General features: G+C 35.5%; 1 protein-coding gene across 5 annotated transcripts in view; it reads right to left on the bottom strand.

The window, feature by feature from the left end:
- The window catches only part of SPHKAP (SPHK1 interactor, AKAP domain containing), a 166,212-nt gene that overhangs the window by 89,623 nt on the left and 53,179 nt on the right, over positions 1-23,410 (bottom strand). For all 5 annotated transcript variants that reach the window (XM_032277996.1, XM_032277992.1, XM_032277994.1 and 2 more), the window contains one exon: positions 8,182-8,289. In XM_032277996.1, coding sequence (XP_032133887.1) covers positions 8,182-8,289 — 108 coding nt within the window. The remainder of the gene's footprint in view (positions 1-8,181; positions 8,290-23,410) is intronic.

Here is a 23,410-nt window from a genome sequence, read left to right as displayed (position 1 = left end):
TCAATATCCTTGAAGTTTAAAGGTGTTTTATTGAGAAACATTGTTTATTATTGTTTTTCTTGATTGACAGGCTTTCCCCTCAGAGGATAATTGCTATAATCGCAGGAATTATATAAAATTTGAAACTTGAAGCTATTCTGAGCTATTTTAATAATGAACTCTTGTCAAAATGAATTAAAAACCGGTTAAGAAGTGGTGTAAAAACCCAAGTTTTAAAAACACACATCAATGTGTTCATCTGATTGTATTTTTGGTGGAAAAATATCCAGATACATAAAACATTTCATTATATATTTTTTACAAACAGTTACATTGTTGGCTTTAAGTTTCATGTGCTTAAATATTTCTTGCAAATCTGGTTTATGAAGGATGCATGAGTCTTCATGATGTAGATGTCTAAAGTTTATTTCACCATTCCTATACTGCTGGACATGTAAATTCTCTCTTAAGTCTTGCCACCACATGCTGCTAACTATATTGAATACTTATCTGATGCTTACTGTGTGTAGGCACTGTTCTAGCATTTTACAAGTGATGACATACTTAATCCTTGAATCTATGAGGTAAATACAATTATTACCTCTATTTTGCAAATAAGAAACTTGAGGCAGAGAAAGACTAAACTCATTCAATATTACATAGCTGGAAAGAGGAGGCTGTGGGGTTCCAACCAAAGTGGTCTAACTCCAGATCCAGGTTCTAAATTGAACCATTCTGGTTGCTTAGATATATCATTTTGTACCATAACCATATTTTATACCAGCCTGCATGCAACACTGGTCATTTCTTTAAAATACATCTCTAGAAATGGATCAATAGTCATACATTTTAAATGCTTTGAGTAGAATATATTAAGAAATTATCCTCCAGAAAGATTATACAACTTTATCAATTTATACTCCCACTATCAGTTGCTGAGTGTCCTCTGTACTGTGCTTACATTAACATTGAGTGTAATAATTTCAAAACTCTTGAGCAATTTACTCATAATAAATGGTATAATAGTTATAGTTGCATCTCTTTGATTATCAGAGAAGCTTATTTTTCTCATGTGTTTGCTAACAATTATATCTTTACATGTGGCTTTTGCAAACTTTGCCACTGGAATTTTCATATTGTTTTATAGGAACTCATGTATTTAGATTAATATGCGATATTTGTCAAATATATTGCTTATCCTTTTTTTTTAAACACAATTGTCATTTGGTATTTAAATTATGTCTTTGTTATTTACTGAAGTATAGACATTTTAAAATTGGTTTCTGCAGTTGCATGATACTTAAATGGTCATATAAACAATCACCTATATTTCCCTATAAATTACTTTTCTTTTTTTTTTTTTGACGGAGTTTTGCTCTTGTTACCCAGGCTGGAGTGCAATGGCACAGTCTCGGCTCACTGCAACCTCTGCCTCCTGGGTTCAAGTAATTTTCCTGCCTCAGCCTCCTGAGTAGCTGGGATTACAGGCATGCGCCACCATGCCCAGCTAATTTTTTGTATTTTTAGTAGAGACGGGGTTTCACCATGTTGACCAGGATGGTCTCAATCTCTTGACCTCGTGATCCACCCACCTTGGCCTCCCAAAGTGCTGGGATTACAGGCGTGAGCCACTGCTCCCAGCTAAATTACTTTTCATACTCTTAATTATTAGGAGTCTCACTCTACTTATCTAATACTTAGATATACATTGCAATTCTTTGGGCAAGTGAAATAAAGTCAATGATCTTAATTGTTACTATGTAGAATTCTATGTGCTACATATCATCTAATTCGGAGTCCATTTTAAATAAAAGTAAATTTGTAAAAACTTTTTCTTTAATAGTTTCAGGATTCGAGATGTTGATAAATGTATGGACTAAGTCTAAAGCCTGTACTACATACAGTGTTCACTGACTATACTCTAAATTAGTGCTGTATTATTTGGTAATCCTCTTCAAATTTAGCCTTCAAGTAATTTACTAAAAACACCTCAATTTTTGTTGTTGCTGTTTTGAAACAGAGTCTCACTCTGTCACCCAGGCTGGAGTGCAATGGTGCGATCATAGTTCATTGCAGCCTTGAACTCCTGGGCTCCAGTGATCTCCTCCTCCAACCTCCCAAATAGCTGGCCCTTGCCACCACATCCGACTAATTTTAAAAATATTGTGTAGAGATGGGGGACCCACTTTTTTGCCCAGGCTGGCCTCAAACTCCTGGGCTCAAGCGATCCTTCCACCTCAGCCTCCCAAAGTGCTGCAATTCCAGGTGTGAGCCACTGCACCAGGTCCACTCTTCAGTTTCATATTTCACGTTTCTTGGTTTCTGTTTCTTCCACACAACCATCACAGATGCAGAGTCACCTAGCTGTTAGTGATGAGTGACTTTTCTCCACCAATGTTCTGTGTCATGCTTTCCCCCCAACCTGCCAAAGAATCCTAATTCATTGTCTTCAAAAGGCTTGATGAAGTTTAGTAGAAATTTCATTTGACTGAAAGGAAGTTTCCTCTGGGCCTGCTGGATTTCCTGAGATGCCTCAGGAACTGCTCCACAGGGAATGGCACACAGATAGGCCTGGGGTTTCCTGCTCTGCCTCACTCAGCTGCCTGGTTTATCTGTTTTCTCTAGACTGGATTAGAAAGCAAGCCTCACAGGTAGATCCCTCCTGCACCCACCTAAAAGAGATGGGCACAAAAATCCCTGAAAATAAGTTGAAATGGAAGAAACAGAACTTATCCAAGGGTCTCTCTCAGAGCATGGTACTGGCTGAAGTTGGCAGGAATAAGTCCTCGGTAGTGGGAGCTGAGAGCTGCCTCTCACTCTGTCTTCCACAGCCTGCTGTTTGCTCAGGTAACTCTTAATTCTTAAACTGCTTCCTAAAGTGAGTGGGTCCAGCTGAATAGAGGACCTTTATTTTGCTCAGAGGCTGGATGACTTCTGCCATTAGCATTTGATAGGTTTTGCTTTTCTACAGACAGCATTCAGCTCCTCCTTAAAAATTGTTAAAGAAATATTTAAAGAATTAATTCAGTACCTAGTGTACAATGGGTGCAGTGGGCACTGAATTAGGAGCCTGAACAAAGATTTCTGCAGGTCTGGGTTCAATCCTGGTTTTATGTATTTAGGTCCCACACTGAAGTGTGTAGAAATAAAGGGACATCATGTCTGCAATTCATTCTCAAGAGTTTCCATAAAAAAATTATATATGAACATTTACACAGAAACAGATACATGCAGAGAAAAGGATAAAGCAATGTTAAGTGTTAAAATTTGAGGAGTTTTGCAATTTTTTGGTAAGTCTAAAATTAAGCAATAATTTCAAGACTTAATTTTTAAAGAAAAAAACACTAAAGGCTTCTTGAAAACTTTGTAACTACACTAGATAATTTAAAATGTCCTTTCACAGTTCTATAATTATTATATTATATATAGCACATTATTATATTATATCATATATGATATATAATTATAATTATATATCATATCACATATAATTATATATAATTATTATGTCATATGTGATATAATACATCATATATTATATATCATATATGATATATATCATATATATTATATATCATATATTATAATATATGATATAATATAATTATATATAATAATTATATAAAATAAATTATATGTTGTATCACATATAATTATAATAGAATATATTATTATATATTATATATTGTATATTTTATAATTATTATATTATATTTATATATATTGTATTTGTATATTTTATATATACATCATATAATATATATAAATCATATATATTATATATTGTATATTTTATTATAAATATTATAATATTATAATATTTCTTTGATCATGTGAGTCTAGATTCTTCCATAGAACAACTTATCAACTGTGGTGTTTGTCAAATAGGGCTTAGGTATAGTTAGAGAAATCACATAAAATAAGAATTATCTGAGATATCATTTTGTCGTTGGTGCCACTAGATTGCATTAACATAGAAGATTCACAGAATAGCTGTAAAATGTCTCAGATTTGCAATATCATGTGACGCATGTTGAAGACTACTTGAGAGCTTTATTTCTTCTTTACAAATTTAAGGCAAATACGACACATTTTTAAATGCTGTGATTAATTAATTAAAGTGCATGCTAGAACAAAGGTATAATTTGTTTGGAGGGTGATAGCTGGGAGTCTTCGAATAATCAGTACAAAAAAAAAGCCTGACAGTAACTATGAATAGAAATAATGTGAATGGTCAAGGTAATGTTAATGACGTATTAACCTAAAAAATGTTTTGTGCAAAGTCAAAAATTAAATTCTAGTAAACAGGAAAAAAGCAGTAGAAGATTTTTAAGGAACTAATTTACCTTTTTTTTTTTTTCAAATAGGGTCACACTTTGTTACCCAGACTGGAGTGCAGTAGTAGGATCCTAGCTAACTGCAGTCTTGAACTCCTGAGCTCAAGCAATCCTTCTACCTCAGCCTCCTGCATAACTGGGACTACAAACATGCCCAGCTAATTTTTAATTTTTTTGTAGAGATGGGATCTCATTGTGTTGCCCAGGCTGCTCTTGTACTCCTGGCTTTAAGAAGTCTTCCCACATCAGCCTCCCAAAGATCCCTGATTATTTGTGTGAGCCACAATGCCTGGTCTAATTTAACTTTTAATTAAAAGAAATAGTTAAGAGTCCTGACAAGTCCTGTTCCTACCACTTGTGTGAAGAACCTGTAACAAGATACTGTCTCAGCTGTTGGGTTTTGGATATTGGCTTCCAATTCCAGTATCCTACTCCTCATTTCCTTTCTTTCAAATGATGAGGATAATAAATGTCATGAAGGTTAGTATATGAGTATACTTTTTCAGACTAGCAAACTAGAAAAAGAAATAAAATTATATTGTTTGATAGGAGGCTTTTATTTAGAAACAGGTAGGCACAGTTTTTATATTTGTTACTGATATGGTTTGTCTGTGTCTCCACCCAAATCTCATCTTGAATTGTAGCTCCCATGATTCTCATGTGTTGTGGGAGGGACCCAGTGGGAGATAATTGAATCATGGTTCCCCCATACTGTTTTCGTGGTGATGAATAAGTCTCACAAGATCTGATAATTTTATAAGGTATTTCCTTTTCTCTTGGCTCTCATTTTCTCTTGCCTGCCACCATGTAAGATGTGCCTTTTGCCTTCCACCATGATTGTGAGGCCTCCCCAGCCACGTGGAACTGTGAGTTCATTAAACCTCATTTTCTTTATAAATTACCCAGTGTTGGGTATTTATCAGCATGTGTAAACAGACTAATACAAAATCTTTTAAAAAACTATTGAAGATGTCTTCAGGGGGCTTCTGAGCCAGACTTCCTGAATAGTTGTTCCTGTTCCACATGCCTATAATATTTCCAGCTGCTCCAAAACTGCTCTTCACTAAGACTTCTTATATTAACTATGAAATGAATGCTGTTTCTCACTGAAAAAATGACTATAACTCATCATTTGATGCTTGAGAAAAAACAGGGGTATTGAAATATGCACACAACATCCTGAATGTTTTCCATGTCTGAGATTGTTCCTCAAGAAATATATTATGTGGACATCTTGAATTCAGGAAACTTTGCTACCACTGACATGCTACTGAGATCAAAGAAACCATACATCTAAACACTAGAAGTTCATTAGAGTGAATACCAACCCAATCAAAACTAGATATGAAAATGTTGGCTACTAATTTTGGTCAGGATGAAATAAGTTAAAGAAGCAAGAATAACTTGGAGTTGGGTCCCCACAGAGTAATGAACAGGTTACAAAGCAGTAAGAACTGAATTGATACAGGTTCCTCAGAATCTCTTGTGATTATATGTAAAGACATTTAGGTTTGGGATGATTTTGTAAAACTGTTCTTAAAACTAAACTATAATGAGAATATTATTTTAAAATATAATCTATTTTTCCTCTTTAAATTATACTTCATTTGCATGCTGATGTGGAGGACTGGTTTTGAAAAGGAATTAAGCTCTTATTCCTTGACGATTTTGGTCACTCCTTCTGTGTGGCTATTTTGCTCATGAATTCTTTGTCCTGGTCCGTCACCTCTATGGTTTACTTCTATTTCTTCTGTAGGCAATAATTTCCTTTAGGGAAAGTGCAGCTTTGGACATCTAAGTTTCTTCTACCCACCCTAGAAATCTGTGCCAAGTCAGAAAGACAGGATTTGGAAATTAAGAAAAAGTAACTACAGGACACTTTTGTGAGATTAGGGTTAATTTTTCATAAGAATCCTAAAATTTCTTTTAGGCTTAGAGTCCTGGACATTTAAAAAAATGTTTTATTTTATGTTTTAGGTTGACAAATAAAATTGAATGTATTTATTATGTACAACAAAATATTTTGAAATATACAGTGTATATATTATGGAATGGCTAAATTGAACTAATGAATATATGCATTAACTCACACAGTTAACATTTTTTTTTTGTTGAGAACTCTTAAAATCTATTCTCTTGGCATTTTTACAAGAATACAATGTATTGCTACTAATTATAGTCACCACGATCTACAATACACCTCTTAAACATATCCCTTCCATCTAAATGAAATTTTGTATCCTTTGACTAAGGTCTTCTCAACCTTCCCAGGAATCTATTATCGCAGCCCCTGGTAACCACCCATTCTACTACTTCTGTGAGTTCAACTTTTTTAATTCAATTTTTCATTTTTGTGGAAGTTTCAATTATTACAAAGTATTGGGAGCAAATGAATCTTTCAATATGCCTCTTACTTGTGTATAGTTTTTTCCCCTTTTGGTAAGAATAGGGAGAACTATAAAGGTGGGATAAATCAGCTCAACCTCACTGATGCCATCTGACACTATAAAGGAACTAAAAATTCAGAGTTAGCATTCTAATTGTAGCTCTGAAATCCAGGCCCCCAACATATACTGTTCAGAGAAGACCTCTTCGCCCTTCACTACACAATTTTTAGTGCCCCAACTTTAGTGAATTCACCTGACAGGCTTTTTTTTTTTTTTAGGAGCTGTTCAAATGACAACTTTGACCAAAGTGTGTCTGCTGATAGCTTTTCCTCTCCATTTTATAATTTGTAGCTGTGTAACTAGAGATCTGTTCTGCAAATGCCTGAATTTTCCAACTCATCTCAGAATTGAATGTGCAAAGAAGATATTACCTCAATTTTTGCCACTTAATTATTTGTGTTTTCCCCCAAAGAATCTTAGCCAGCAACTAATATTCTGGACAAGGGATCAAAAGTACTAAAAGTAGAAGAATCATAAACATTTGCCTCAACAAAGGGATTGACTTAAGTCTATTGAATGGACTCCGCATTTCTTGTGCAGTGTGAAATGTTTAACATCCTCTGTCTGCCAGTTCTGGTTCTTTAGTTCTGCTCATTATATATAAAAAGCTTCCCTATCCCATTTTCAGCTTCCTTTCTTGTTTCTTTTAACAGAAATGCTGGCATGCAACTTACCTCCAGGAATAGCTCAGAGCTGATGCTCTCAATTTAGTCATGCGAATTACATTACATTTCTCTCCTCTTTGGAAACACTCTCCCGCAATCTCTGTAATCATGACCCCATTAGAGCTAGGTGATTTCAATCAGAATAAAACATATAGCTTTCTGTAACATATAGGAAGGACCATATTCTACTATAATATCGAATCCCTTTCCAAGCTAAAAGAATAATATTGTTTATCTGGAAGAACATATTTTCCCTTGAAAAAGAAGGTTTTGTATGTAAGGCTCAGCTTCAGTATATTAAAATGTATGCCTGTTTATTTTTTGGGTTAAAAAGGTTTTCCAATAGTGACTATAACATACAAGAACGATGGAACATTTTTAGACATTTTTCATACTGGAAAATATTTACTAGCAGGTGTTATAAAATATACAAAAAAGAATACAAGAGAGTTGTTGAATGTTTTTTTACTTCTCACCGTACAACTCTATTTCCAAATCTTTTTACCAGTCATTTTTGAAAATATAAACATTTTTTTCTTTTAGATAACTTACCTGTTAACATGAGCAAAATGAGGGTAGGAACAGCTCTTCATGCCATTTTGATAACAGTCCATAAAGCCAGTTATGATTTTCTAAGGAATATTTTCTCAACTTGGTATTTAATGAATTATGAAACTTTTGGTCCTACATATGGGTACATGTGCCCGTTTCCCTGCTTTATCAGACAACATTTCAAGAAATCTGTATACTTACAGAAGCACAGTTTTCAGACTTGTCTTCTATAAAACCAATTTGGCAGGGCATCCTCTGATTCTGCAACCAGTAGTCTGTTGACTCCAGCAGGCTATTGCTGCGAAGAACCTGGGGGAACCCAGAAAACCTCAGTGCTTGTTCTGCAATGCTTTCTATCTAAACAGCAGCCTTTTTTTTCTTATATATATATTTAAAAAACCTGTAGGTGTTTATTTTCCTCAGAACTTCTGGGTGTTAGAAAAAGTTTGCAGGATGATAGCACCTCTAAAATATGTAAAATATCCAACCAAGAGTTAGCTTGAGAAAAATACTTAACGTTAACATGGATGTTCTCTCATCAAATCCAACACCTGGAAATGTCAATGTGTGCAACTTTCGTATAATTTGCAATCAAATGGTTGTTTTGAGGGTATGACTCTATGGGTGATGGGGATCGAACTTCATTTAGTGTTAGTGTTCTTTCACACTCCATAAATATTTTCAATTAACGAAATGTAGGATTTTTCCTTTGATGTAATATTGATTCTTCAGTTCTTTAGCTCTAGTAACAAAGCTTTGAAATAGTGTACAATTTTTCTAGAACACTTAGGGCACTATGTTAATTTAAAAACTTATTAGAAATAACTTAGAAAGATTGCATAAAAATACCATTTGCCATGTAGAAATAGTATAGTATGGCAAAAATAACTGGAATACATGAATTAACAAAACCAAATATGATTTACAAATGTCTTATTTCTGGGTTTGGGTTTTTAAAGCAAGGAAGAACAAGCGTATTTTGGAGCTGAGATACTTTGAAGATGAAATATTATAAATAATTCCTAATGTGTCTTTAAATTATCTAAATATTGACTGGACTTGGTGGCTCACGTCTGTCATCCCAGCACTTTGGGGCGGATCACCTGAGGTCAGGAGTTTGATACCAGTCTGGCCAACATAGTGAAACCCTGTCTCTACTAAACATACAAAAAATTAGCTGGGCATGGTAGCGTGAGCCTGTAATCCCAGCTACTCGAGAGGCTGAGGCAGAAAAATTGCTTGGACCCAGGAGGCAGAGGTTGTGGTGAGCCGAGGTCAAACCATTGCACTCCAGCTTGAGCAGCAAGGGCAAAACTCTTTTTCGAAAAAAAAATTATTCAAATATTGTATAACATTTTCGTCTTCTTTTCAAAGATTTCCAATGCTTTTCTGGTACCCTCTACTTTATTAGGGTATATGTCTGCTAATACTTGACTACTACTTTCACTAAAAGCAACATAACAGATTTAATCAGTTTGGTTAATGCCAGTAAAATTGGATGGTACTTCAATTACATTTCATTTGTACAATGAAAGATCATCTTCTCTTTTTCTGTAAAGATAGAAATATATTACTTTTAGTCTCTGAATACAGTTAACTAAATCTAATTCTGACACATTTTAGATGAGTAAAATTACCCATCTAAAAAAGGACAAAATTTATTATTAATAAATTTTATTATTTGTAATGATATAAAATATAATTACATATCAAAATAATATCATTTATCATATTAATGATAAATTTTCATTACTAAATTTTCATCGTTCTTTCCCAGAACAGTACAGAGACCCTTTGTGGATGAGCAAGTAATTGAATGATGAACTTCAATTATTACTGCAGACTGACGTTGGCTAGAGAATGTCTCAGTTCTCTTAAATATTTTACCTAAACTGGTCCTTAAAGGGTGGGCTGGGACCCCTCAGGATGTCCCTGACATCCTTCAGAGAGTGCAGAAGTCAAACTACTTTGAAAATAATACTAAGACATTATTTTTCCTTTTTGCTTTCATTGTCTTATGTATATTCCATGGAGTTTTCCAGAGGGTACATGATGTATGACAGCACAACGGACTGAATGCAGAGGCAGCTAGGACAGCTTAGCTGTCTTGTATCAAGTTAGACATTAAGAAGATTTGCAGACATGTAAATCGAAATCTTCTCACTAAAGGGTTTTGCTTTGTTTTGGAAAACAAATATTTTTCAAAAAAGTATATTATATAGGATAATGTGTTTATTATTATTTTAAAATTATTTTGTCAAATGATAAATTCTTATTTAGAATTGTTATTTGAAAAGAATACAAATTAAAAAAGTCTTAGCTTTAATTTGTAATAGAGAAATTAGCAAAAAGTATAATCCATACAAAGAAGAGCTTCTTGAGGTCCCTAATATTTTTCTTACAGTACAAAAGAATTTTGAGTTCAAAAAACATTGAGAACCATTGACCTGGATGAACTTTATTTAAAGTAGAAAAAGGCTCTAAATCCACATGCACTTTATACCATTCACATGACTTTCTCTTTTATTTCCAGCGTAGAATAGAGTTTAAGAGCAGCGACCTTAGTGGTCTAACTGGGTTGAAATCTTAACTTGGTCATTAGTACCGGGATGATCTCAAACAGATGACTTAAACACTGAGTTTAAGTTTCCACATCTGTGAATGGGGATACTACTCATCTGGTGGGATCATTGAGGGTATTCACTGAGATGATAAATGTGAAACACTGTGCCATGGAAATGGTAAGTTATTCTCTCAGAACTTGGTTTTTAGTGTTACTATTTGAAGGTGTCTGAAAAGGACAAAAGAACATTGGATGCTTTCTATCTGAAATTAGAGGAATGAAAATATGTCATATGTGAGAAGGCAAATTTTCTTTAGCAAATATTCTGGTCTAAGGTATAACTTTAGTTATGCATTTTGTAGTATTAATAGTTACAGCTACTATTTTTGCATGCTCAAAATATGTTGAAGTTGTGCTAAAATTTTCATATATATATTTTTACTTTTTCATGTAATCTTTTTTGCAATGCTAGAAGGTAGAAATTATTTAAAGATACAAATCTTTACAGAAATTTTCAGGTTGAAAATGAAGACCCTGAGTCTCAGAGAGATTTGAGTTTCTGCCCCAAGTTGCTCAGAGCCTGACTTTGGACATGAAATTACTGAACAGGGCTGTCTTATATACCCATACAAATGGGCATGATTTGGGGTATGTTTCCAAAATCTTATGTGCATCTAATTTTTATAAATAAAACTACATTTTCTTATGGACTTCAATTTTAAAGTTAGTTTTCCATTAGTGAAATTCCGAGGTGACAATTTTCTTGAAGGAGAGGAAATTTTTGTGATGTAAATTATGTGATTAATCTACTTGCAAAGTATTATCAGTATTTTAATTTTTCAAGGGGAAGCATGCTTTTACATCGACTTGAGTTATCTTTAAGCAAGCCGATGTCACCATGCTTCTGCTCATTGCCTTTCTGTGATCCCTAGATTTTGGGACCCCCATCAGTAAAACAAAGCACTCATTAACGCTGCATTATAAGAACATTCAAGATTTAAAATACAGTCATCAAATGAAATACCAGTTAGTAATGCCTAACAATGCAGTTTAAGAAATATTCTAAGAATCACTTCTTAGTCATTCTAAAGCTCACTACTCAAAATTATACCCTGCACCTTGTCTACATTCTGATATATTTAGGACGCATAACACCATGGTTACAACAAAATATGTCAACAGAGAAAAGCAACTGTCACTTATCAACCTTAGGAAGGGGACAGAGTTCAGACACAATTCACTTGGTACTTTCAGAACATTGGTGGCCTGGGTGGGTACATTTTCCTGGTGAAACACAGACAGGCAGAGGGGGACTTGCTAAAACTCATCAGTCTGAAACCTTCCTTGTGAAGATTCCAGAATTATAGAAGGGGCTGTCTGAAGATGAGGCTAGTTAGGAGAAGAGCTGGCTACCTGTGGGATTTCACCTGCATTTAACTTCTCTAGTAGAGAAATATGCACAGACACTTAAACTGCCAAGTCTTCAGCAGACATTTTAAAGGCATTTATTTTTTTGCACCTACTTTAAAAACAAATAATAACTAAAAGTATACAGAGACCTTGCTCTGTCCTATCCTAGATGTGAGGAAAATGTCAGGTGCTTTAGGGACTTGTTCATTCAATGAAGAATTCTAGAAAGATTTCTCATTTGACTCTTCCATTTCCCTGGGATACTGTGTCTCTTCCCTACAGCACATTTTTGCTTTAGAAGAAACAGAAACAGCAGAATAAGGAACTGGAATTTAAAATAAAACCCGAATCTTGCTGTGCTTAAGAAGAAATGTTTGCACAAGAGATTCTTTGTTTGGTGAGAATATTCATATGCCACATAAATGTAACTTCAAAATTTTAATTTTATCATCTTTAAAAATTAGTTTATCTGACTGTATTAACAATTAAGATATATATTTTCCATAAATTTCATTAATATTTAATTTGTTATTAAATACTTATATTCTTTAATTATTGACCAAATAATAATACATTTATTGAGAACTGTCTAAGCTAATGTCTTGACCTACACTATTATCTGAATTGAATCTGTAGGCTTCCGAGATAGATTCTCAGGGCTAACACAGGTAAGGTTCTTAAAACAGTGCCTGGTGCATCCTGCATGCCCAGTAAGAGTTAGCTATCATAATAGTTACTATTTCCTTTGCACAGGTTTAGAGGGATCAATAATTTATCCAGCTTTTGCAGAACTAGAATTTGGGTCAGACTCCTGGACATTAAAGCGTCCACTAAGGCAGTGTTCCATTGAAATTATAGTTTCTCATTTTCAGGTTATACCAAATCCCAGTCTATGTGTTTACCTATTTCTCTCTTTCTCTGAACTTAGGTGTGTTCATGAGGTTTAAATTCCAGTCCTGACTCCTTGTTAACTGTGTAGTTAAGTCCACTAGCTCCCCACCTCCCTTTGCCTTTGGTAAACAATTAAAGCAAACGATCTGAAGGCTGCTTCCATACCAAACAAACATCATGTAATTCTCCTCCTCCCTCACCCTTTGCCCCTCCTCCTTCTCCCTTTCTCAGATAGTATACACTGAGAACCAAATAAGCAGAGAATAAAAATGCAGACTTCAGTAAGCCACTTAGAATCACGTGTTAAGCAATTTTAGCCTGTGAGAAGCTTTTAGTTTCATGACTTGGACAAATTATTAGGAAAAGAAGAATGCTTGAACGAAGAATAGGTGCTTCGGAGTTTAATGATTTTGAAGCTTTATGAATATATTCTCCTTGCTGAGAGAGTTGCTTTCTGAGAGGGAAAAGAGAAAAACTCACCAGGCTCTCAACGGCTCATTTATTTATCTGCTATTTTTAGTTATGGACTTACTTATTTTAGACAAAGAGCTAATAATGAATGTTTTGTGTGTTCACAAATTTCAAATAATAACGGCACATTTTCTCTTAAAATTTCATGAGTTCAGTATATAAGGTTAGGAAGATCGTTTTGCTCTACATGACAGTTACTTTTCTTTTTACACGTAGAACTAAGTTGCAGAAATTTAGTGTTGATTAGACACAGAGAGAGAAATAGACTCTTAGTACCTGGACATAGCCCCAAACATCACTGAGCAATGTCTTAATATTTTTTAAAAGTAATTTAAATTGGAGGAGACAGTGATTTGTGGTTAGTCATGGAGATTTGGAGGCAGAACTGAAATTGGATCCCATTTCATCTCATCGGATGAACTTGGGCAAGTCGTTTAACTTCTGTGGGACTTAGTTTTTGCATCTATTACATGAAGATAATTAAAGACATTTCAGAAGTTCATTCTGAGGATCAAATGAAAAAATGATTATAAAGGGCTAACCTCAACAGAGTAGGTAATTGATACGTGGTTGCTGCTAGTATCAGAAATGTAGTAAAATTTAGAAAGTATCTGTTTCATCTAACATTTTCTTGGCCTCTTCACAACATTTGACAATTCCTCTTAATTCATTTATTATTTGTGATGTGCCATTCTCATTTTTCTCCGTCTGCTTCTCTACTCTTCTTCAGTCAATATCAGTTAACAAATGCTCATTGAGCTCTTCTGATGTCAGCACTGAGAATATTGAGATGAAACTCTACTAGAGGAAGAAGAAGCACTCAGATTGTGATAAGGAAAATCAGGTGCTTTGATCAATGACAATCCAGGTCAGCTATCACCAAGGATGGACTGGTCAGTTCTACCTAGGGGAAGGGATGGGAAAGGGCTTCACCCTTGACTAGAGTGTTGAAAGGTGGATCTGTGTTGTCTGGATGTAACAGGGCAGGTGGAGAAGACATGTCTCTCTTTTTAGCTAGTTTTTCTTCCCCAGGTACCCTAAATGTAAGTATCCCTTATAGTTTGGTCTTCAGTGTATTGGTCTTTTCGTTCTCATCAATCATATGGAGTCTCAGGGATTTAATTACCACATGGATGGAAGACTTGCTGCTCTGTAGTTCCAGCCTTAACCTTTCTGTAGAACTTGGCTTTTTATACTCCTGTTAGTTATGACTTTTGGATTTCTTGCTATCACCTTGGACTATTCATGTCTACACACAAACTCCCTCCCTCCCCACTTCCAGTGCCTAAAAGAAACCTGATTTCCTGATTTCCCTATTTGCAGTTGATGTCAGGACAATTCTCTCATTTACCCTGGCTTGAAAATTTGGTGCTTTCTGGAACATCTCTTTATCTGTTTCCTGTCTTATAGTCTGCTCTCCAAAGTTTAATTTGGAGAGTAAATTACTTAACAATTAGCAGTTACTTAGGTTCTTTTAATTGCTTAAAAAAATAGCAATTTATTTAGTCCATACCATGGATTACTCTCCAGGTAATACAACAGTGAGTAATACAAAACTGGTCTCCATTTTTATGATAACTTAAAATTTGGCATGAAAGCCAAGCAGAAAATAAAGGAGCATTGAAGTACACACCTAATTACACATTGTGGTAGGTATCATGAAGAAATAAACAAAGCGCAGCAATGGAGAATAAAAGGGGTGGGGATCGTTATGGTCTGAATGTTTGTGTCCTCCACTCATAGGTTAAAATCTAATCCCCAATGTGTTGGCATTAAGAGGTAAGGCCTTTGTGAGGTGATTAGGTTAAAAGGGGACTGTCCGTAGGCATGGAATTCGTGCCCCTTTATAAAAGTCTTGAAGGCTTTTTGCCCTTCCTTCTCCCAGGTAAGGACATGGCAAGAAGGCACCATCTATGGAAAATGAGCCTTCACCAGACACTGAATCTGCTGTTGTCTTGATCTTGGTCTTTCCAGCCTCTAGAACTGTGAGCAATACAATTGTGTGGTTTGCAAATTATGCAATTTAGTGTATTTTGTGATACCAGCTCTAGTAAACCCAAACAGAGATGATGCTTGACAAGGGTAGTTAGGGCAGCTGGGCACACACAGGGGTCCTATGTATTTGCATTGTAATTCTCTCATCTCTCTATCTTCCTTATCTCTGAGATCCATCTAGCTCACTAAAACCAAAACAAAGTATAAAAATGTAAGCTTTGAAGGCAAACCTGGTTTCAAATTCCAATTTTACCATGAATGAGCTGTTCAACCCAAGTCAAGTCACTGAACTTCTTTGAGACTCAGTTTTCCCACCTATGAAATGAGGGTGATATTTCTACTCACAACGAGGATCTTTTTGCAGACATTAGAAATAATGAGTGCTCATACTGTCTGATTATTTCAAGTGCTCACAAATAGTAGCTATTGTTATTATTAATATTATTACTGATATATAATTCTCTCATAAGACTTCAATTGATTTACTGATCCAATAAATATGACTGAGGACTTTCTAATCCTGTCAGAAACTAAGCTAGGTTTTGCAAAACCAGACAGAAGGACAATATTTGCTGTGGGTTTTGCCAAACAACAGGCTAGCATTCAAGCCAGAACAGATGCTAATCCAGCTCTCTCCTGCTTATCATTTGATGAACAGAGACTAAGCCCCAATGTTGAAGACACAGCATTTTGTCCAATTTAGATGTTTTCTAGACTTTGTCTCAGATTATCTCCCTCCATAAATGCTCTGCTGTAATCCACTGGTTTACTAAACAGTTCTACCACACAGCCTTTATGATGCACACATTTTTTCATATTAGTCTACCTGTGCCCTGAAGCTTTCATCAATGTTCTCCCCCAACCCTCAAGATATAACTGAAACTGAGCCTGCCCTGATATAATTATTTCTGTTCTTATAAAGTCTTTGTAAAACAAGCAAAATTTCTTCCTCAGATTATTGAAAGGTGCATGCTTCCCAGTTTGTACGAGTATTACATAAGTATATACATATCTTATTCAAGTGTGTCCCCACTTTTCTCCCTACATACCATTGGTACTGAGCAGCTGTTTGCTGTTTGACATCAAAATCTTAGATTTGTTGTAATAGAAATTTGCAATTTTCCTTTTCAATGATTGTGTTTGCAAATTAAAATCTGTGAGTTTAAAATAAGTCATGATTTATTCAATATAAAGAAAATTTAAAAGTTCAACTTACCTAACAATAATGTTTTATATTTCTGCAAGGCTTTTATTTCCCTCAAGTATTTTATAAAAATCTAACAAAGAATTTTAATGTTAAAAAGAATTCCCACTTTCTAGTCCTGTACTATCAAAACATTTCATTTTCTGATCATTGTAAGCATAAAGATATGAATACCCTCAAAGCTTTTAAGAGGGAGAAATTTTACACATGCTATATTTGGTTAATGCCTTTATTATGATTAATGATAAAACGCTACTTAAAATTAATTGTATAGTGTCACGAGAACAAGGAATTCACTCTTCTTTTAAAGACAGAAATTAATTATTTACTTCCTTCACCACATCCTCCTTCTCAAACAGGTGGAATCAGTGAAGTTAAGATATGCTGAGATATTGACACATTGATGCTCTCTGCTGTCTGGAGACTAGATACACAGGACCTGGGGTGGCCATTCCAGGGCAAGCATCTGTTACTCAAGGGTTCCAAGCAAATATTTAAATATGCGTCATGATGTGGAAAAGTTCTGGAAGCACTGTCTGAAGGCATATGCTTTTATATTTATTTTAGTCATTCTAACAGGTGCATTGTGGTATTTCATTTCACCATTGTTTATTTTTCCCTTACCTTTTAAATATACTTTTAAACTTAAAATTTTAACTTAGATTCTGTATTATCTTAAATCACATTTAATCATATGTGGAGAGAAAAAGCAAGTGGAGCAGAAAAATAAAGAGAGGCAGAGAAGTCCATTGGAAGAGGCATTGGCATCACTCAGAGGAGACTCTCCAGGCTCCTGTTCCTGTTCTAGACTCTTTCTAGGGCACCAAGTTACATTTTCTTACACAAGAAGACTGCGATGTGAGTGGTTCAACTGGTTTTGCATAGTGAATGCTAAAGATGGAGAAGAGATGATTGGAATGAAGGCAGTTACTAAGACACTCTGACCTATTTTCTTGGCAACATGACATCTTTACTGCAGGTAACATTTTCTTGATAGAGATACCACATTCCTATAGAATTCAATTTTTATGTGTAAAGTTCTATGAATTTTGAGAAATGCTCATGGTTGTGTAACCAGCAGCCCAATCAAGATACAGAACAGTTTCATCACCTTCCTCAAATCCCTCCTTCTCCTTTGTGTTAAATGTATCCTTAAATCCCAGCCCCTGGCAACCACCGATCTGATTTCTTTCCTTTTCTTTCTTTCTGTTTTTTTTTTTCTGTAGAAAGTGAATTAAAAAAATTGCAAAATTTTATTGGTGCATTGAAAAGAGGACCTGAATAAGTGAAAAACTGTGACATATTTAGGAAGAAAATTGTGACATATTAAGAGATAAAAAGACAATATTTAACTTTATTCTAATTTATTAATCTGATTTGTATCACTAGACAATATTTTAATTTATTCTAATTTATTGATCTGATTTGTATCCCTAAAATGTTGCCTTTTCTAAAATGTTATGTGGATGGAGTCATATAATATGCAGCCTTTTATAACCTGTTTCTTTCTCTTAGCGTCATGAGTTTGAGATTCATATGTATTATCGTGTAGATGAGTAGTTGTTCATTTTCTTTTATTGCTGAGCAGCATTCCATTCTATGGAGATACACAGATTTTTTTTTTTTTAAAGCTATTCACTAGCTGAAGAAAATTTGGACTGTTTCAATTTAGGGCAAATATAAATAAAGCTGTTATAAACATTTGCCTACCGGTTTATGCCTAAATTTAAGGTTTTGCTTTTCTTGGGCAAGTTCCCAAGAGGGAAATTACCAAGTCATATGGTAACTTTATAAGAAACTGAAAAAATGTCCTTCAAAGTGGGTTTACCATTTTCCCATTTCCACCAGCAAGGTAGCAGAGTCCAACCTGTCCCGTATCTTGTCAGTACCCAGTGCTGTTAATTTTTGCTTTTAAATTTGTTTTAGTAATTCTAACAGGTGCAGAGTGGTATTTCATTGTGCTTTGTTTTCCTTTCAATTTTAAGATATCTTTTTTCTTTTCAAGACACCTTTAAAATAAAAAATTTAACATGGATTCCATATTGGCTCATTTCATATTCAAAAGTATTAATTAGACTCTATATTTAATGTTAACTTTGGAATGCTATTATGAAACAAGGATAATGCCATCCATATTAAGTTTCCAATCATTCTTCCAGTCAACTGCTTGTTGAGTACCTGCTGTCTGTGCCAGGCACTCTGCATTTAACTGGGGTATTGGTGAACAAGACAAGAATGAAAAACTGTCTTGTTTTCATTCTATTGTAGAAGGACATATCATAATCACATAAATTATAAATAAGCATATATGTCAGATAAGGATAACTACTATGAAGATAAATAAAGCCATACAAAGGGATAAGGAAATAAGGCATGCTATTTTTGAAAGTATGCCTTGGCAGGGCTTTCTAAGGGTGACACTGAGCAGAGATTGGAATGAAGTGAGGAGTCAGCGCACTCCCATCTGAGGACAGAGCAGCCTCCCAGGCCGAGATTACTGGGGAGAGTAAATGTTCGTAGCAGGAGTATGCATGGTGTGCTTGAAGGACGTAAATGGCTGGTGCAGAATGAGCGGTAGAGGAAGTGATGGGAAATGAAGGTTCCCAGTAGTGAAAAAAGAATCTTTTATCTTTCACTAAAAAAAAATCCTTGCTGAGCTGGGCCAGATATTCTTTAATACCTCGAAGTACTCTTAAGAGTCTAAAAAACTTTCTTACTATAATTTTGCAAAGTTTAATCACTGGCTTAATTAATGTTTAATTGCTGACTTAAATGTTTTATAACAGTTTAAAAGCCTAGTACACACACACACACACACACACACACACACACTCATGCAGGACCAGAAGTCAGGAGGTTTTGTGTAATTTTATACATTTAACTTCATGCTGATTTAGCCTATGCCATAGTAAACTTTCTGATAATTCTATAATCTTTTGTTTTTCACTCTGGAATATAAATACTTTCCCATTATTTCACAGGGAAACTGTAATGCTTATTTAAAGCACAGTGAACTACTAAGAAGAAACAATGAAAGAAACTGGAAATAAAATTATTGTGGAAGAAAAAAATTGGCATCAAAAACTCAGGGTGTGGTCTCCATTTCTCAGAAGGTTTAATTAAATGTTAGGATAACATTTTTCTCGTAACGATGATTTTACTGGATGACTGCCTGAGTTCTTGTGTATTAGCCTCCTTTGACAAAAAGGAGAAATGGCTTCCAAGGTAAGACAATGTGTTATTCATACGACACATTCTCTAATTCTATATGATTGGATGTAAAGCATTCATGCATTATACCAGGATATGCATCCTGGCCCAGGGCAACATACAAAGTCTCTACATTGCACGTATGAGGACATGAATTTCAAAGAAAGGATGCCTTTTGTTTATGAAGCATCTCCATTTTGTACTCAAATTACAACCTTACATGACATTTGTCAGAGATAAATGCTCTGTAAAGCAGTGTAATCTATATTTATTTGCCAGAAGCAAACTTAGACCAGGTATATATTGCAAAAAGCATTTCATAGGTAATACACAGTTTATCTGAGGGTCATTCATTAGTATATTTATCATGAGTCGACAATTTTATGTTTTCTCTTATCTGGGAGTCTTTCCCCCTACCCGTCTTCCGCAGTAAAGGGAGAGAGAGAATGAATGGTAGGCTCACTACTAACCATTTCCCTCTCAAACCTTCCAGCCAATCATGCCTTTGAGCTGGTGAATTCTCCTTAATAATGGAGAACCATTTTGTTCCAAAGGCTAAAATAACTCCAGTATTTTATGATACTTTTAAAATGATAAGTTACAAAATTTCTAAATTTTCTTAGGTGTCAATGGTATAATGCAGTTATATGAGTTAGAGCTTGGGAACTGATGAGGACTGGAAACGGAGGGTCAGGCCACATGGCTTCCGTCCTATCACACAGATGTCAGCTGGCTGAAGAATGCTTTGAAAGTTGATAAGAGCTTTATCCACATGAATGCGATAGCTGAGTTTGAGTCTCAAGTGTAAGATGCAAGAGTTACAAAAACAGATATACTCAGGAAATGCAAATATAGTATAATTTATGAATGATCAGCAACGGTTTAAGCGGAATTGAGTTAGATGCATAAATAGAGGACAGCTGATTAATTGCTATTTAGAGTCAGTATAATGCTATAATATTTACACTATCAGTGAAGGGAATGCGATTTTAATGTTAAGAGAAGAAAAATATAAGAAGAAACACACGTAGGAAGATATATAAAGTGTATGAAAGCCTTCTATTGACTTTGAATTCCTTCGTGTCGGTATGCAAAATATAGGTAGTGCAGAATTGGCCACTGGACAAAGGAACAGTGGATTTAATCTTGAGTATTGGTGCATGCTTTTGGACTGTGGCAGTTAAAATATAAATGACATGGCTGGCTGCAGTGACTCTAGCCTGTAATCCCAGCACTTTCAGAGACCCAGACAGGAAGATGACTTGTGACCAGGAGTTCAAGACCAACCTGGGCAGTATACTGAAACCTTATCTCTACAAAATAATAAAAATGAAAAGTAAGCCAGGCATGGTGCTTTGCACCTATAGTCTGAGCTACTCAGGAGGCTGAGGTGGGACAATCAGTAGAGCCCAAGAGTTGGAGGTCACAGTGAGCCACGATCACACCACTGCATTTCAGGCTGGGTGACAGAGCAGGACTCCGTTGCAATAAAATGATAAAATAAGATAAGATAAAATAAAATAAGTCAGTTCTTTATTCTCTGACTTCTCTCTTCTTGGGAAAAAGCTACAGGAAACAATTGCCTTTTAAGATGCATGCAGATGAGCACATAATCTGTGAAGGAATACATTTTCTTCTTGGATGCTTTCCATCCTGGAGAGTATGAGCCCTGATACGAGTCTTTCAGAGTGAGTTTCCTTCTCGAGAGGCAGAGTTGTGCCTAGTGAATGTCAGTACGCAAAGGAGAGGGCTCACTTGAAGGGATCATGAGCCAGAAGGTGTCTTTTAGAGAGATGTTCCAGTTTATCTGAGCCATGTTTTTCTTTCCCACTTTGACACTGGCAGGACTGAAAACGGGCGCTTTCATTGGAAGGGTGAGTCTGGCAGGATATGAGAAAGATGGATGCTATGAGGACATGTGGGGAATGTAGTGCCTACTCCAGACTACTCTGCTGGGAACTTTTTTTACAGGAGGGACTGAAAGAAAACAGAGGAGGCCCTGAGGCTAGTGACAGGGAGCAGGGCTGGCGAGACTTTTTTTTTTAAGTCCCCAAAGATAGAAAGGGGAATTTTTAATGCCAGATTAGATGTATTCAATGTAAACTCATTGTATTTCTAGATAGAGATATTTAATACATAATATACAAAAGATTTGGGGTAATGACCACAGGTATTCAGAAAAACAGATCACTTGCCTAGTTCTAGCAGTGCGACATCAGCTTCAATTCCACAAAATGTTCTAAGCTATTTTGGATTTTCAGAGTCCTTTTTTTTTTTTTTTTTTTTTTTTTTTAGAAAAAAGTAAAAGCATGCAGTTTCCTTCCAGGGGTTTTTCACCCACAGTGGAAAGGATGCTCAAGGAACTGAGTGTAGAGAACAGAACAAGGCTGGCACATTGGAATCGTCACTGCTGTATAGAAAAACTGCTGGAGGCATTGAGAAATGGGCAGAGTTCAGAGTCCAGAACAGAAGTCGTCAAACATACTGACTTCGGGATAGGAAGCTGAATTGTATTAAAACTGCAAAACAAGCCATAACTGGTGGTTTAAAAATTTCCCACCATTTTCTAGAGGATGAGCCCTCCACGAAGCACAGGCAGCCCCACCTCTCTGTTTCTGTGTGGACCTGGTTGCCTTTAAGACGAGAAAAGCCAGTCTTGACCTGCTTTTGCTGAAGGAAGGAAAAATGAGCCCTAATCAAAGCTTTTATTATTTGCGTTCTGTCCTCAGTACAACCCTGATGTTGATGTGCCTCAGGGTATACAGAAGTTTCCTTAGATGGTGAATGAAATTGCCTCCAGAGGGAATGGTGTGGCTTGGTCTTTAGATGCAACTGGGCTGAATCTGGAGTCATGGATTCTTCTCCTCTCTGCCTCCCAGTGCCTTCTTCCCAGTGGTCTCAGATGTTCCACCATTCATAAATATCTTATCCTAAGTAGTCATTCTTCTGTTCAGTCCTTACGGTCAAAGAGTTCTCCTAATCATGACTGCCAAATGTATCTTGCCCAGGTTTCTTTTTCTCTCCATCCACTACACCTACATTGGTTTCACCTTCCCTCCCCTCCCCTATCCCCATCTCCATCAAGTATTCCCCTCCTGGCACCCCAGATTGCAAACTGTCTTTATTTTAAGGAATTCTCTTGAAAACTATCAGATTAGCTTTCTTTGAATGTCGCTTTTAGTAGGATAATATTCTACGTCTTTTCTTACAAACATCCCTGTTTCTTCAATGCTTCTGATTGCTCTTGCAGAATGATGATAAAACAGGACAGTTAGCTGTTTGGCAAAAATTGGCTAGGCCATTCTCTGGTGTCAGAATCCAACCTGAAGACCACTGACAGGCTGCTAGACCAGAAGAGCATGTCTAAAGACTTGAGAGTGGTTTTTACTGCAGGGGGAAATTCTTGTGTCTTCCTTCTGTAGAAAGGTGAATAAGCTCAATAATGCTGATTTTTATTTAATTTCATTTATTCATTTTTAAAGTTTTTGTTTCTTTGAGAGAAACAGCTTCTACAAATACAGAATATTATATCTATTTTCCATTATGTGAATATTTAGCTTTGAAGCACAGTGAAAGTACTTCTTAGCTTCTCAGAAGTATTTCTGGGGCTCTTGTCCAAGAGCGATGAAATTCTGACTAATAAAAGTGTCTCTAGAGATAGGGATCAGATTGTGAAAAAGCCTTCC

The sequence above is a fragment of the Sapajus apella genome, unplaced genomic scaffold, assembly GCF_009761245.1.
Source record: "Sapajus apella isolate SASKATOON/1434 unplaced genomic scaffold, GSC_monkey_1.0 scaffold10, whole genome shotgun sequence".
In the NCBI taxonomy this organism is placed as follows: domain Eukaryota; kingdom Metazoa; phylum Chordata; class Mammalia; order Primates; family Cebidae; genus Sapajus; species Sapajus apella.
Note: the sequence above shows the minus strand (reverse complement) of the source record. Positions and strands in the feature narration are given on the sequence as shown.